Below are 12,063 nucleotides of genomic sequence, written 5' to 3' on the forward strand. Positions count from 1 at the left end.
TATACAACATTCATTGTTGTTTGAATGCAGCAAGAGCTAAAATTGATAGAATAGACTCATAATTGCAGTTGCTCAACAAAAGGTATGCTACTGTGAATAAAAATTACTACCATTATAAGTCTTTTTGAATTTTGGTATGTTTTGCGTGTTATCTTTTCTTTACATATCAGTATGCATTTCTCCCTTTAAAAATTGTATTTCAAAAGTAGTTAATGGTGCTTTAAAACAGTTTGAATATTTAAACTTTAATGTTAGATGTGTTACAACTTCTTTTATTATATGCAGATATCCGAAAATAATACCATCGTGCTTAATTTTCTCTTGTGTTGTAAAAAGAGGTATAGCAATCGTCATCATCATCACCTTCTGACTCTTCACTATGATCTGAATGGTCCAAAGATTTTATCCGTGCAAAAACATTGTTTAATGTAGAAGGTCTCCGGCCAAGTCTATTTGTGTTTATAGATCCAATAACAATATTTGATGAATCATCAAAATCTCGTCTACCATAAAACGATTCCTGGTTTCCTGATTCAGACATACCACCAAAAGAAATCCTATCGTTATACGAGTAATGGGAGGCTGGTATCGCCATTGTAGATGCGAGGCTGTGGCTCTTGTCTTTTTTTGAAGGCATAGATATAGTTGAGTAGTTTTCCTGTTTAGGTGGTATAGATTTACTTGAACAGGTGCTTATTCTTTCTTCATCGCAAAGTGCTTCAGGTGCAAGATCCGTTTCTAATAATGCAAATGGTAATGGAATCTCTTTGATTGCTCGATATTGTCCACAATTATTCAAATGCTATTGGTTATTAAAAGCAGAGTTTCTATCTATCTCCTTACCTCATTCTCTAGTCGAAAGAAATTCCATTGTATTCTACGGTAACATTCTAAAGCAGCAAGCAAAACTCCGAGTGCCAAACCATTTATCCGTAATGGAACGATGCTTAAAGTCCATGTAAAGCGAAGTAGAATATTTATAGGTGCTGCAGTGTAATAAGCCTATTTTTACTTTGTCAGCTCTTTTTCTTGCACCAAGTGGTATCACGTGAAGCCACTAGCATAATTGAGATCTTACCCATTTTCTAAATACAAGTTCATTCCTTAGTAAAAAGTATTTGCTATTGGATTGCAATAGCCCCCAATCCATCTTGATGTCCCATGTGGAAGTGTAGATTGAGTTAATTAGACATGCCAAAAACCAAAATGCAGACACGGGTATGGAGGCTATAAAAAAGAAGACAAAAATATCAATAAGGCCCACAATTGAGATTAAGCTACTTACGATATATACGTCTTGCTCCAGTAGCAAAAGTTGCCATAATACTACTGATGTATTTAGCTGCATTTAGTAAATGGACTTTCTCATTCGAGTCTCGGTATCTTCTTAAACATTGCAGTAGTCGCCACAAAGGAGGGAGTGAGGCTAAAGTTGGTGCAACCCACATTTGTGCCATGTTACACTTTCCATCTAAATATAAAAATTAAAGTTAACAGTGTGATGCATAAACTGTGTATTACCCAAATCTACCCAGTTCCATGAATAAGCACAGAAAAAATAAGAAAAGGTCCATAGAGAATAACTTAGACTGTTTAATTCATCAGCAATGAAAAAATCTCTAAATTCGACGGGAAAGCAGAACGATAAGATAATGCGTCCTAGAGTCACGCCAAGCCATTTTCTTGAAGAGCGATACAGAATGTCAAATGGACAAAGCATGATGCCAATCAAAATTAAAAACAGTATCAAAGGGTATAGTTCAGAAGGTATCGTAGGAAAGAACCATTGAGAGAGATCCAGGTACATCACAAAAGAACTGACTAGTAACAGAAGGGCCGGAAGCTCTGCAAATTGATGATAATCGAGGTTTTGCCTGGAATCAAGCTCAAAAATAAACTTGTAATTAATCCTTGAACGATGCCATATTACTAGATTAGCAGAAAAGCCAAGAGAAAACAAGATGGGCAGTAAAAAGCATGCATAAATTTGTAGGTTTGTCAAAAGGTTTGGTGATTGCTTTGCTGTTTTGGGATCGATAGCCAAACAAAAGAACTGAAACAGTAAAGGCATAGCAATTCCTAGGAATAGACCGATTCTAAGAATAGTAGAGTCGTAATCCTACATAAATAATAAGGTTAAATACTAAAGACGTGACCAGATCTTACTTTATCTCTTTCAGGTGTTCGTAATTTTTGCATACCACGTCTACGATGGCCATCAGCAAACTCGGTTATGTACATGGCCTATAAAAGTTGATCAATTTTTACAGAGTTTTTTTTTACCTACCTCTGTTTCTGTAATAAGATAATCAATGCTTGATGAAGTAATCCAATTGTATTTTTTGACATTTTGCATATACAAGTTGCTTGCTTTCCAACCAGCGATTTTATCAAACTTTTTCAAGATCTTTTGGAAGCCAGTTTCATTTAGAGTTTTGTAAGACTTGAGGAAATCCAAGCTACGATAATATTCGGTAATTGCTTTTTTTAATCTATTTCTCGCAACATTGTAACTAATTCTTTGGTCACCTACATAATCAAAATTTGGTGAAAATTCTGATAATGTATATGGCTGTGTATGGGGATCTTGGTGTTTGAACCAGTCATAGAACCGATGATGACCGAAAAATTCAGGAGGAAGAAATTCTTTCTGAACAGGCAACTGATAAATAAACAAATAAATGACAAGTTTCTTCTTTTTCTTCTTGTATAGTATACCCCTATATCCAGTAAATGGTGTCCATACTCGGTAATCAATTGAATTTGCACTTTAAGCGCGTTTAGCTTGAGCTTGGCTTCTCTTTCTTTTTCTATATCATACGTAAGTTTAAATTTTACATGTATGTCTATGTTAGGTTACCATTGTAGAATTGTGTTACTTTATCTAATTCATCATTTAGCGAATGGAAAAACTTTTGTTCTAATGAATTAGCATGAAGCAAGACTTCATCTAATGCGGAAAAAGTAGCCCTTGAAGTATTGAAAGATCCTAAAAATATGCTTATTTGCATTGATGTCAAGCATCGATTTAAAGGTATTACCTTGCCGAGAATGTGGCCGATCATCTGAATTTACGTTGAATTTTGATGACATTTTGCTGATAGTTGATTGTGGTCGCATCAATTCTTGTTGACTAGACCAAAAGCAACTTGCATCATTATCTTCAAATTCTTGAAATACATGAATGAGTTCAGCAGCAGCTTTCTTTTCTTTATATCTTCGATACTGCATTCAGTGAGCACTTGTCTAATTTTATTTTTGTTACCTTTTCAACTTGCTTTAGCTTCTTTTTTAATCCTTTGTAGTTTATATAAGTTTTTCTCCACTCAGGTACACTTTGGTCTTCTAGATACTTTGAAAACTTCATTTAGTAATTTGACATACACAGACAAGCATGAATCAGTCTGTCACTAGAAAAGAGAAAGAAAAGAAAGAAAGAAAAGGCACAGGACCTTGTTATTTATACTAAAATAAAAAAGGCTCCGCACGTGGCATGAATCTCCTTTCTGTTCTTATTGTTCGGCCTTGCTAGTACATGTACACTTTGAAACTTCAATTGTTTGATCGAGAGTAACACAAATGTGCCTACAGTGGACGCGGATTATGCAGGTGACTGCCCCCATTTTTCCATTGGTATTGAAATACCCCTTTCTTGAAATTTATTCACATCCCATTTGTCTTTTTTTTCTCGACAAAAACTGCTCTATATCTTGTCATGACGATCAAGACGGATCGCGCCTTCTATAAGAAAACAAAGGGAAATGCTATTATTAAGCTAGTTCGAGAGCGTAAGAAACAAGGTTTTATTGGTTTATGTTACTCACGCGTTTTTATAGAATATTTGCGCACTGACATACCTTGTTTATCAGAAGCATGTTCTCGCTGTCCTAACGAAGGTCAACAGGCCCTTCTAAGTGTAGCTGCAGACCATTACATTATTCCTGATATTTCGGTATTTCTGTTTCCGTCATTTATCTAAATACAGCAAATGTATCTAAACGTGTTCTATATGATAGGTTATCATGCGATACCTAGAAATTTTAGAGCAGGATGAAATAACGGGAATCATTTTAAGTCAAACTGTTACTATCAACGTAAATTCCTGTTTAATACTTGACAAATATGTACATATTAATAATTTGTTATAGCTTCAACAACATGATAAACACAAAACATATCGAAAACTTCGACAAATAACCAATGATTCGAGAAAGAAAAGCGTCATGTTTTACAATGAAGTTTTTAAAGAAACAAAGATACTACGCTCACCAGACGAGACAGGTGCTAGCCGTGATTGGAAAGCCCTTTGTCAATTGGCTCGTTGGTATGATGCTCACCTACAGCATAAAAAGAAAATCATCTTACTTTCAGAATCACCTCATGATACACCAAACGATGTAAATGTCATGTCAGTCAAGCAATATTTAGACACCTATTGGAGAAAGAACCACTTGTTACAGAACCTTGTTCAAGCATTGGCTGATATTGTCTTAGAAGACAATGATGATGGACGCATCCGAATTACATCAAAGCACTCGAATGGAGAAAGTAACAATAGCGCGGCTGTGGCAGGATATAAAGAGGTACAAACACAAAAAAAAGGTCATGGAGAGGGAGAGGAAGTCATGCTTAGTGTTTCATAGTATAAGCCCATGGACGAATTGGAAGTTGGGATCAAGTCAGCTCGTTATTTCTCAGGTACTTTACGTTGCAGAAAAGATAGTCGAGATCAAGCCTATATAAGCCAGCACGGTAAAGACATTCTGATTATCGGTAACGAAAATAGAAATCGTGCAGGTAAGGAAATTACAGTTTCCTCGGGATCCGTAAATAAATAAATGAACACCTGCGTAGTACACGGAGACATTGTTGTTGTAGAGCTATTGTCAGAGAATGATTGGACAGTACCATCAAATGAAATAGCATTCAGCAGTAGTAATGCAGAAGATGGCAAGTAACAATAAGAAAAAACAAAAGTGCTTATTCGTCAACTATTTAGAATATGAAGAAGATAGATTTGTCAGTGGCATTTCATCAAACCAACCTACTGGCAGAGTCGTTGGTATTCTTAATCGTAACTGGCGATCTTATGTTACTACGATTCAGGAAGATAGTGTGGAAACCGGAGGCTCTATTCATTTAGCAATTCCTTTGGATCCTGTTATTCCAAAAATTAGAATAAGATATCATGATGTGAAGATGATTGAAAAACAACGTATTGTTGTTCGAATAGACAATTGGTATGTATTTATGGTAGTGATTTAACAGTGGCTCACAAATTCAAAAAAAGGCCAATCTCTTCTCAATATCCAAATGGTCATTTTGTACGATCTTTAGGTCCAATTCATCAATTAGACACTGAAGTATCTGCCATTTTGGTAGAACATTCCATCTCTGTATCCCAAGCTACTCAAGGTTTTAGTGAAGCGTCTTTAAATGAGATGCCAATAGATACGCCTCAACAACCATGGAGACCATCAAAGGTATGTGTACGTACATTTATACATTATATAACTATTGTTTAGGACGAGATTGAAAGGAGAAGAGATTTGAGGAACCTCACGGTTTTTAGTATTGATCCTCCTAATTGTCAAGATATTGATGGTAAAAATCAACTCTATTGTTCAATCTCACTCAAATAATCAAAATAGATGCACTTTCTGTAAAAGAACTTGATAATGATAGAATTGAACTTGGTGTACATATTGCAGATGTGAGCTATTTCGTAAAAGAAAATTATATGACTGATCTCGAAGCAAGATCAAGGTAAATATTACAAAAAAAAAAAAAAAAAAAAGAAACAAGCATCATGACATATGTGCATTATAGAGGTACTACGGTTTATTTGGCTGATCGAAGATTCGATATGCTTCCTTCGGTCCTAAGTGAACGAGTTTGTTCTCTCCGACATAAGGTTGATCGTTATGCCGTTTCAGTTATTTGGACTATGGATAAAAATCACAATGTGATAGACACTTGGTTTGGTAGAACTATCATCAAGTCAAGTTGTGAAATGGAATATGAGCAAGCACAACAACTGCTTGATGGAAAACAGACGGCTACAGGTTTAGGTTTGTTACATTTGCATTGAAATTCATGATACTTACTGCTCTAGACTCCTCCTTATGCAAAAAACTGAAGCCAAGTGTAATCAAGCTTGCACAAGTACTTCGTGTGATTAGAGTATGAGATACTGCATAGAATATAGATGGACTGATTGTATCCATTTTTATAGAAAAGAAGATTAGCAAAAGGTGCCTTGGAATTAGAAGGTTCAGAAGTCAAGTTCAAAATCACAGATAAACATCAAATTACAGATATCAATATCCTTTTTTTAATTGTTCATAGTCATCATTGTGATTATATTGATACCATGTTTCCTTAACATATTTCCTTTTTTTTTTACTTCCCAAAGATAGTATGGAAATTCACGGACTGGTGGCAGAAGCAATGATTCTAGCAAATGCTTCAGTGGGCAAAAGAATATATGATGGATTTAAAGACACAGCTATTCTTAGACACCACCCTCCTCCTTCAGCAAAACAGTTTGAGAGGCTAGTCAAAGCAGCAAAAAGCAGAGTAAGAAAAGCATGGCTTACAATCAAGCTATAATATTGATCTATAAAACGTAGGGGTTTTCAGTTGATTTTTCATCAAACAAAGCACTATCCAAATCATTGGAAGAAATCACCCATGGATGCAAAGACAATGTAGAGATTGCAAGATTACTCAAGACAATGGCAACAATTGCTATGAATGAAGCGGGCTATATATCTTCTGGTCATTATCCTGTTAATGAATACTATCATTATGGTCTTGCTCTCGAATTCTATACTCATTTTACAGTAAGTTTTGTAGAGTTTGCTTCATATGGCCCATCTGGTTATATTTTATAGTCACCTATTCGTCGATATGCAGATATTATTGCACATAGACAATTGCTCATGTGTGTTCAAGATCCAACAACAGTCAAAGATGCTCAAGAGCGTGGTTCTGTCATGTTCAAGGATAGAACTATTTCTGACATCTGTGATAATTTGAACCACAAGTCAAGAGAGTCCAAGTTTGCTCAAAGAGTAAATGTTTTATTCATGTCAATTTGATGGCTAATATTCTTGATTATAGGATTCTACTGAACTATTTCAAAGTCTGTATGTGCTTCAAAACGTAAGGACCCAATATATAAAAAGGGGACCAATTAACCAATTCTTTTGATAGACTACGGACGAAACTCCTCTAATAGAAACTGGTGTTATTTCAGAGATCAGATCGAATGGCTTTTATGTCTTTGTGTCAAGGTGATTGAATAATCTTTTTTTTTTAATTTATCTTATTGATTGTCATATAGGCTTGGATTAAAGGGCCCTGTTTATCTCAAAAAAAGAGATGGCAAACCTCATGTGCCTCTTTCTTTGATCTCTAGCAAAAGCTCAATGGGTAAATGAATACTAAAACAAAAAACAAAAGAGCACTCATGTGTTTTATAGATGAAGATGAAAGTATACCTAACTGTAGTATTGAGGTCAATATGCCTACCAATATCAAGGTTGTTTCCGCTGATTTGCCTCACCCTATTGATTTCAATCTGTTTGATCGAGTTCGAGTCTCACTTAAGCTTCGTAAATCGCATGCTCATCGCCATATGGTCTATATGACACTTGTGGACTTTGATCATGCTGAAGTCCATAACAAGGAAACAGTCCTACCAAACCGCTTAACAAACGCAGAATTGATCCAGGCCATTGAAAAAAAAGAAGAAGCATCCAAATTGAATGAGGCAAACAAAAAGCCTAGCAGTAGAAAAAAGAAACAAGCTTCATCTTCCATGTATGATGTGCTGGAAAAGTTTAGGAGGATGTCCATTATTCAAGCCACTCAAGCTGCAGAATAATAATAATAACAATAATAAAAAATGCTGAGCCATTTTATCGTGTGACTCAAACGATTATTTTCTCTTTCTTTTCTTTATGGATAATGTATCTCAAGAAAACACTTTTGATGTAGACAAGTTCAATGCGCTGGTTACTCAGCTTTCTATACAAAAGAAGAACAAGTTCTACCAGTTATTTTCAATCTTGATGCCCTATCTGAAGTTAGAAGATTTAGTATCATGCTCTTTATTAAATCATGCGTTTCATGAAAAAGCAACAGCAGCTCTATGGAAAGAGCCCAATTTCAAGCGACTATCACATATTCACGACGAGGTTTATATGTTCAACAAGTTTATTTCACGCTTGTGTCAAGTAAGACAAAGTACAGCATCTCATGTAGTCAAAATTGATATCGCTAGTATGGAAGAAGACCTCTATCATCGAGTGGATTCGAATTTTTTTCGAGTTCTAGTCCAGTCTTGTTCTAAAGGACTCTGTGTGCTTAATCTGTCTAAAACAAGTTTTTTTAGCCAAAAATCATTACCCAAAGCTGAATGGAGTTTGCCTTATCTCACTTGTTTGAACCTTTCTTATTGTTCGCAGGTGAATGATAATGTGCTTGTACAAATAGCTCGTGGATGTCGTCAATTGAGGCAAGTTCGTTTGGATGGTTTGACAAGACATAAAGGAAATGGTTTGGCGGGGTTTGCTGCTGAATGTGACCAGCTTGAATCTGTTTCTGTGCAATATAATACAGCACTTGAAGATCAAGCAATTGTAGCACTTGCAAAATTCAGACATATTCGACTGCTTGAGCTTGATATGACTGGCTGTACTAAACTAACTTCAACTGGCTTTGAATTGCTTGCTCGTTATGCAGCTCATTTAAAGTACCTATCGTTAGCACAGACAGCATGTCACATGCAAGTCTTGCGCAAATTTACTTGTATCTATCAACATACTTTATCTCTGGATATATCTTTATTGAAATCATGTACGCGCAAAGAGCTTGCAGGATGGATTTCGCAGTCTTGTTTTCAAAAGCTTGTTGATCTGATAATGGATACAACAACAGCCATTGAGATTGTCAAATTATCAAAAGATCAGCTTATAAATACAAGTGCATATCAAGTGGTTCATCTTACATTAAAGCAATTGCCCGAGCACACGCCCATGACTTTCTTGTACCAACTGATACACCTGTTTTCTCACCTGAAGCATGTTAAATTTACAAGAGCTTATTTTGAATCCGACTTTTTACTTGGAGTTTATCGTACACCTTCACCAACAGACGAAATATATATCACAGATGCTGAAGTAGAAAGATTCAATATGAAGCAAGACAAGGTCATCGTTACTGTCGTTCGAGAAAGAGAAGATGATATCAATTGTAATCTTTTAAATTGGTAGAATAAAAATTTCCTTTTATATATATATATATATATATTTTAAAGCAATTCGTCTTTACTAAGTTCTGGAGGTGCCATGCTACCCTTTTCAGTGTAACCGACCTCAAAGACATTATCATAGGAAGGAAGCTTGACTAAACTAGGCCATTGTACAAAATCATCGCCATGTTTAAGGGCAAAACGAACACCTGAGATCAAAACAGAAACCCAAAAGAGAAGCAAGAGGAAATAAGCAGCATATGACTTGAAGCCGGAATAACTTGGATGGAGAATGTTGGTCAAGAGCATAAAGAGAGCAAATGCTAAAATGTAAGGGACCTATGCATATAGTATTAAACAAAAAAAAATGGCTTAAGTGTCTACTTACAACACGAACACGAAGAGGCTTTTCAGTATAAGCAGCTTTCTGAGCACTAGCAGGTTGGTCTTGTTGAATATTGAAATTACCAAGAATTAAATCAAAAGAATCCTGACGATTGCCGTCTAAGAAGTTGTTCTTTACATAACGAGTAATCGAGTTTTGCAAGTCTTTTAATGCGCCAGCCTTGGTACGTTGACCAGTTCGAGTAAAGTCAGTTTTTAAAGCACCAGTACCAGAATATACACAACTGACACCATCAGCATTATCAGCCCAGACTACCGCTGTATTAGTATTGATAGATTTCTATTGTTCATTACCGTTTCTATAGCTGTGCATAAAGTTTTCTTGATCTTCTAGTTTCTGACTAGGTTCCAAAATACCAATTTCACGCAATTGGAGAGTCAAGACATATCTAGCAAGTGTGCTTTGTACGACATTCGTACGATCCAAACAGTCCATACAGTTGGAACGAACAACAGATGTCTGTGTCTTTTTCAAGTTCTTATCAGCAACATCATAACAAGTATAACTAGAGACATAGAGTGAGTACATATACTAGCATGGTGTTGATTTACCTTTGTTCTGCCAATTTGTCTTTGAGTTGATCAACCAACAGTTGAATACGATGCCATCGCATTTTAGAACACTCAGAATGGAAATCAAAATGTGTATAATAGATGCGAGGGTCATTCAGTTGTTCTACAGTGCGAGCATAAGCTTGTCCCATAGGAAGTTCATATCCCTTTTTGTTAATCAAATTAACCAAGATTTGAGGACCATAAATACGGATTTGTTCATCAAAATGAGCACGGGCAGCGGCCAACTAAGTTGATCTATTTTAACTTTTTTTTTTTTTTTTTTTTTTTTTTTTTTTTTTTTTTAGATGAAGACTAATACATACACTCTTTCTGGTTTCACCAATCCAAAGTCGAGGTGTGTATTTGAGGTTGATGACTTGTGCCCAATACACAGGAATAGAACCTCTTGTTTGGACATAAGACAAGACAGACTGTTGATACAAGACAATTTGCTCGGTTTCCACAAAGTTAGAAACATGGCCTTGATCATCAATACCACGGGAAAAGTAACGTGTGCCTGGACGATGTCTACTTCTACGCGTAATTAAGCCCCAAACAAATTTTTTGTTGTTTATCTCAACATTCTCTAATTCAACAACTAGACATCCAATAAATCGTACGTTAACAACCAAAGCGCTACTTACATCCTTGCATGACAGGTAGAATAAAATCAGAGGCATCAATATCAGCATCCATCAATTTAGAGCATATAAACTTGTTCCAAAAAAAACGCTCATCTGCCTGAAATAAATAAATAAATAAACAAATCCAATGCAGATGAAGCCCATTTAACATACTCGCTTAAATGAAGGCTCAGATAACTTTTCTGGACTGAATTGAGCTTGTCTCTGAACAGATTGAGTAAGATCGTAGTCATAAGAAAAGTAAAATGTGTTATTCTTGAGGTGCTGTTCTAACAAATTGACAAAGTTTTGTTCTTGGGCTCTCTATTTCATGCATTACTATCAAGATATTTATATCTCCTTATAAACCATACCTGTTCTTCGGTCAAATTGTTCAAGTTATGAGGTAAAGGAAGAATCTGAAAAGCAGCAACACGATAAATAGCTTTATCTTGAATAAAACCAACTTGTTCACGCTTTGTAATAGTTAACAAATAGTCACCTAAACAAGATAAGCCCTCAACTCTTGCTCAGTTGTTTATCGTTTTTTTACCTGCCAAGAGTTTGATAAAGCCTAAAACACCACAGATATCTAAAGTAACTTCTTGCTCAGTAGCAGAAGGAACAGCATCTACGATCGATAGTCAATACCAGAACAAACTCTTTATAGATGAGTACCTGATAATTCTAAAAGACCAGTATCACGATGAACAATCAAGTTGACACCTGATTCAGGTGAAATCACATATACTCTATTGGTAACGTAACTAAGAAAAGACAGTATATGAGCAAGCTTCTTAAGGATGACAAATACCCACAGTTTTAATTCTCTATACATGATGGTGTTGAAGAAAGAAAAATTAAACTTTTTTTTTTTGCACAAATTATCATGTGCATTCACTTTAAAATTAGAACCAAACAAATTGAACTTTTTGCTGAGAACTGTATAAAGACACAGCGATATGGCTTTGGTGCAGTAACAAAAGTTCTGGATCTTTGCTTTTTGAATTTAGTGGTGTAAAGATTGCAGCAAATTTGCTGCTAAAATATTGAGCAAACACGTAAAAACGTTTATGAGGTTTTTAGCTTATAGCTTACCATCTTTATAGTGCGATTGGTAAGCAGACACTTTGATAAAAAACCAAAGCTTTTGGCACACATTTCGAGTCTTTAAGCTGGTTGGTAGCTCTATTTTCTGTCTTGTAGCGTCAAAAAGAACCT

General features: G+C 35.5%; 5 protein-coding genes across 5 annotated transcripts; 2 read left to right on the forward strand and 3 right to left on the reverse strand.

The window, feature by feature from the left end:
- Positions 1-310: 310 nt before the first annotated feature.
- B0P05DRAFT_464530 (EXS family-domain-containing protein) lies at positions 311-1,720 on the reverse strand (the record flags this gene model as incomplete). Its single annotated transcript, XM_051574220.1, has 5 exons — positions 311-802; positions 844-1,002; positions 1,079-1,227; positions 1,295-1,463; positions 1,532-1,720. 5 exons carry the CDS (start codon positions 1,718-1,720, stop codon positions 311-313), a joined length of 1,158 nt encoding a protein of 385 aa, XP_051437717.1.
- Positions 1,721-2,442: 722 nt separating this feature from the next.
- B0P05DRAFT_322452 (uncharacterized protein) lies at positions 2,443-3,351 on the reverse strand. The gene is made up of 4 exons (XM_051573532.1): positions 3,266-3,351; positions 3,042-3,217; positions 2,861-2,989; positions 2,443-2,810 (listed from the first exon to the last, which is right to left on the reverse strand). The coding sequence occupies exons 2-4, from the start codon at positions 3,118-3,120 to the stop codon at positions 2,530-2,532; spliced, it is 489 nt and encodes a 162-aa protein (XP_051437718.1). The 5' UTR covers positions 3,121-3,217; positions 3,266-3,351; the 3' UTR covers positions 2,443-2,529.
- A 295-nt stretch (positions 3,352-3,646) lies between these two features.
- B0P05DRAFT_529178 (uncharacterized protein) lies at positions 3,647-7,947 on the forward strand (the record flags this gene model as incomplete). Its single annotated transcript, XM_051576714.1, has 19 exons — positions 3,647-3,788; positions 3,837-4,094; positions 4,149-4,583; positions 4,644-4,797; positions 4,855-4,950; positions 5,000-5,240; positions 5,291-5,483; positions 5,526-5,604; positions 5,652-5,766; positions 5,830-6,071; positions 6,116-6,183; positions 6,236-6,323; positions 6,407-6,579; positions 6,633-6,845; positions 6,897-7,076; positions 7,126-7,167; positions 7,219-7,298; positions 7,349-7,437; positions 7,488-7,947. Coding segments are annotated over exons 2-19 (2,906 nt in total), but the record flags the coding sequence as incomplete, so codon positions are not given.
- On the forward strand, positions 7,940-9,372 carry B0P05DRAFT_529190 (uncharacterized protein). The gene has a single exon (XM_051576715.1). The coding sequence runs from the start codon at positions 7,968-7,970 to the stop codon at positions 9,279-9,281; it is 1,314 nt and encodes a 437-aa protein (XP_051437720.1). The 5' UTR covers positions 7,940-7,967; the 3' UTR covers positions 9,282-9,372.
- On the reverse strand, positions 9,237-11,796 carry B0P05DRAFT_529204 (SacI homology domain-containing protein). Its single transcript, XM_051576716.1, has 11 exons — positions 11,661-11,796; positions 11,521-11,609; positions 11,396-11,473; positions 11,217-11,344; positions 11,017-11,166; positions 10,864-10,960; positions 10,543-10,817; positions 10,217-10,464; positions 9,959-10,170; positions 9,648-9,916; positions 9,237-9,598 (listed from the first exon to the last, which is right to left on the reverse strand). The coding sequence occupies exons 1-11, from the start codon at positions 11,678-11,680 to the stop codon at positions 9,320-9,322; spliced, it is 1,845 nt and encodes a 614-aa protein (XP_051437721.1). The 5' UTR covers positions 11,681-11,796; the 3' UTR covers positions 9,237-9,319.
- Positions 11,797-12,063: the final 267 nt, after the last annotated feature.

This window comes from Gilbertella persicaria (genome assembly GCF_025201335.1).
Source record: "Gilbertella persicaria strain CBS 190.32 chromosome Unknown B0P05scaffold_7, whole genome shotgun sequence".
In the NCBI taxonomy this organism is placed as follows: domain Eukaryota; kingdom Fungi; phylum Mucoromycota; class Mucoromycetes; order Mucorales; family Choanephoraceae; genus Gilbertella; species Gilbertella persicaria.